The 3,438-nt window shown below is 64.6% G+C and overlaps 1 protein-coding gene across 1 annotated transcript in view; it reads left to right on the forward strand.

Moving 5' to 3' along the window:
- Positions 1 to 336: 336 nt before the first annotated feature.
- The window catches only part of FZR1 (fizzy and cell division cycle 20 related 1), a 6,559-nt gene continuing 3,457 nt past the window's right edge, over positions 337 to 3,438 (forward strand). Inside the window, exons 1-6 of the mRNA XM_004714275.2 lie at positions 337 to 444; positions 951 to 1,076; positions 1,168 to 1,231; positions 1,322 to 1,449; positions 1,532 to 1,614; positions 1,940 to 2,123. Coding sequence (XP_004714332.1) covers positions 376 to 444; positions 951 to 1,076; positions 1,168 to 1,231; positions 1,322 to 1,449; positions 1,532 to 1,614; positions 1,940 to 2,123 — 654 coding nt within the window. The 5' untranslated portion in view covers positions 337 to 375. The remainder of the gene's footprint in view (positions 445 to 950; positions 1,077 to 1,167; positions 1,232 to 1,321; positions 1,450 to 1,531; positions 1,615 to 1,939; positions 2,124 to 3,438) is intronic.

Consider the following 3,438-nt stretch of genomic DNA (forward strand, 5'->3'; position numbering starts at 1 on the left):
ATCCGGGCTCCACTTATCTTAGCCAAAAGGCCGAGAAGGAATGACATCTGGGTTCCAGAGTGAGTCTAGCCGTGACCAGCCCCTGGGCCCACTCCGTCCACCTTTCCCGGGTGCGTGAGCACGTGACCTAGCGCCTGCTTGTTCTGGAGGGGCGCGGGACGTGGCTCACTCAGAGTAAGCGTTGATGGTTCAGTTACCAAATCCGCAGCTCCACTGTTGGGGCAGGAAGGCTGCCCCCCAGGGTGGGGCCCTAGCCAGGAGCTAACCTGACTTGTTTCCCTGTGCAGGAGGCGCAGATCGTGGTCTGTGTCAGAGGGGGCGGGCCCTCGGCCTGTGCCCCAGCGCGAGGCCGCCCGGTGCTGCCGCCGGCCCACCATGGACCAGGACTACGAGAGGCGGCTGCTGCGACAGATAGTCGTCCAGAACGAGAACACCATGCCGGGCGTGAGTGCCGCACACCAGGCCAGGGCCGGGGGTCACTGGTCCCCAGGGGAGGGGAGGTTGCCGCAGAAGACCCCCAGGAGCAAAACTGTACTGGGGCATCACCCCTGCCCAACCCACCCACCCAGGCCCCCTTTCCCTTCTCCTTCAGCCCCAGGCTGAGCGGCCCAGGCCCACGCTCCAGCCCCAGAGCTGGGCTTTCTCAGGTGCCAGCTAGGTGGGGTGGGGTGTGGGGCATTATGCTGGCGAGGTAATACCAGACTCGGGGTGACGCAGGGTGGGTGACACTATGTCACTGAGTGAGGGTGGGGGGTGTATTTGCAAGGTCACGGATGAGGTGGGCTGAGTGACAGTGGGGTCCTGGCTCACAGGCCAGGTGTTAAGGTCAGGGGGGGAGGCTGGCCAGGTAGTAGCGGGGACAAGGACTGAGGCTGACGTGGGGGGCACATCTTGAGAGGTGAGGGGCGTGGGGTGCACTAGGGGCAGCCGGCCCGTGCTCTGCCCTACAGGTTGCGGAGCTGCGGCGCACACTGACACCTGCCAACTCCCCGGTGTCCTCGCCCAGCAAGCACGGAGACCGCTTCATTCCCTCGCGGGCAGGGGCCAACTGGAGCGTGAACTTCCACCGCATCAATGTGAGGCCAAGCTGGGGGTGGGGGTGGGCGCTGCTGGACCCTCCGGCTGCAGCATCTGAGGCCTCATCGCCTCCTGCCTTGCTGTCCGCAGGAAAATGAGAAGTCACCCAGCCAGAACCGCAAAGCTAAGGACGCCACCTCAGACAACGGCAAAGGTGAGGCTCCAGGAGCCACATGGCCCCGCCCTTCACCCTGTGGCCCCGCCCTTCAGCTTAGGCCCCGCCCCTGATCCTTGCCGCCTGCAGATGGGCTGGCCTACTCTGCCCTGCTGAAGAACGAGCTCCTGGGGGCAGGCATCGAGAAGGTGCAGGACCCGCAGACAGAGGACCGCAGGCTGCAGCCCTCCACGCCCGAGAAGAAGAGCCTGTTCACGGTGAGGCTGAGGCCCAGGCCAGCAGGGGTGGGGCCCGGGGGCGGGGGGCGGGGCGTCCTCTCACTGTCCCCCTGCACCCCAGTATTCCCTCAGCACCAAGCGCTCCAGCCCCGACGACGGCAATGAGGTGTCCCCGTACTCCTTGTCCCCCGTCAGCAACAAGAGGTGAGGCCCTGGGGTGGTGCCCGGCACGGGCAGAGACAAGCCATGGTCTTTTGGGCCTCACTGATGACAGAATGTGCCGGAGAGTCCTGGGGGACAGAGGACTCGGCCCCACAGTGGGGACCCTGGGCGACCAGTCTAGGAGGCAGAGAGGGACACTGCGCTGTTTCGCCCAGTGTGAGCCTCCAGGACAAGGGCCCTGGCCACGGGGTTCTCCTTGGCCGGTCGTGCTGGTGGCCATGTGGGGTGGCAGGTGAAGGGCAGGCCAGGCAGGCTCTGCTGGGCCCAGGGGCCAGGAGCTTCTCTCAGGCCCGTCTCCCCTCCACAGCCAGAAGTTGCTGAGGTCGCCCCGGAAACCCACGCGCAAAATCTCCAAAATCCCCTTCAAGGTCCTGGACGCGCCCGAGCTCCAGGACGACTTCTACCTGAACCTGGTGGACTGGTCTTCCCTCAATGTGCTCAGCGTGGGGCTGGGCACCTGCGTGTACCTGTGGAGCGCCTGCACCAGCCAGGTTCGGGCTGCGTGGGCAGGGTGTCTCTGGGGGTGGGTGGGAGCAGAGTGCGGGGAGTATATTTGTGTAGATGAACGGTGTGCTGGGTGTGCCATGTCCGTGCAGCAGCAGAAGTGTGGGAGTGTGCCGGGTTGGGGTGGGTGGCCGGGTGTGTACTTCTGTGGGAGGTGGATGCACAGGGTGTTGGGTTCCTGCAGAGCGGAGCTGCATGGAGGGGAGAGCTGCAGGAAGGATACCTTGCTAGCATTCCCCTGCCCAGCCCACCCTTGGGGCTGTCAGTCCCTGGGGCTCTTGTGTGCCTTCAGGGGGTGGCAGTGTGGCTTTGGGGCAGCTTGCTGGTTGGAGGACCCTGAATGTCTTCGCCTCACCCTTCCTTGTGTCTGTGTCCCCTTCTCAGCTGACTGTCTCCAGAGCACAGTGGCCGGATGGTCTAGGGCTGACAGCCCAGGGGTCTGCAGTGTTGGCTGGTGGATGGGTGATGGGGGAGCGAGAGGAAGGACGGATGGATAAGGGATGAGTGGAGGGTGTCCCCAGCCCTGCCCTTGGCCGCTTTGTGCCTTCTGCACTGGAGACTCCATGCGGTTTCCGAGGCGTGTGTAGGTGACCGTCTGCCCCTGCAGCAGTAGGTTGGCGACCACGTGTGTGGGGTGCACCTTGGAGGGCGAGTCCTCAGCAAGGCAGGGTTTTGGCCCCAGGCCTGGGTCCTGAGCATGAGCGGGCAGTGTCTGCTGGGCTTATGTGGCGTGGGCACCGGTCTGTTGGTTAGCATGTTCCTTGGGTGGCCTGGTTGTCTTTGGTGGTGTCCTTGCGTCCGGCCACGTGGGCCCTTGCGGCGCAGTGGGTGGTAGGTGAGACTGGGAGGGGTGCTGTCATGCTGGCCGAGTTCAGGGCGCATGCTCTCGGGCAGGGTTTTGTCTCCCGGCAGTCTTCACGTGAGCCCCTTGTCTGGTTCCGCCTTTGCTGGCCTGCTGGCTGTATTCCCTCGTCAACAGCACCCCTAGTTTTCTCCTGGGTCTACCTGCACCTTGCCTAGGATGGGGTATGACCACTGCCCCTCGGGTTTCCCGCCTTACAAGGTTCCCGAGAGAGCTTGGTGCCGACGCCCGCGCCCTCCTGAGACTGACATGGGGAGGCCACAGTCACGGGGCCAGACTCAGGGCCCACCTCTGCTTCCTCCTTTCCAGTGCTGGTGGGCTTGACCCTCCAGCCACTGCCCATGGGGGCTGGGATTTCCGACGTGTTCCTGGGGAACACCGCCGGCTGGGAGCCTGGGGCCTGCAGGGCTCACTGAGTCAGAGCAGCTTTCCTGCATGCA

The sequence above is a fragment of the Echinops telfairi genome, unplaced genomic scaffold, assembly GCF_000313985.2.
Source record: "Echinops telfairi isolate 266 unplaced genomic scaffold, ASM31398v2 ScPeMD7_7459;HRSCAF=8497, whole genome shotgun sequence".
NCBI lineage: Eukaryota > Metazoa > Chordata > Mammalia > Afrosoricida > Tenrecidae > Echinops > Echinops telfairi.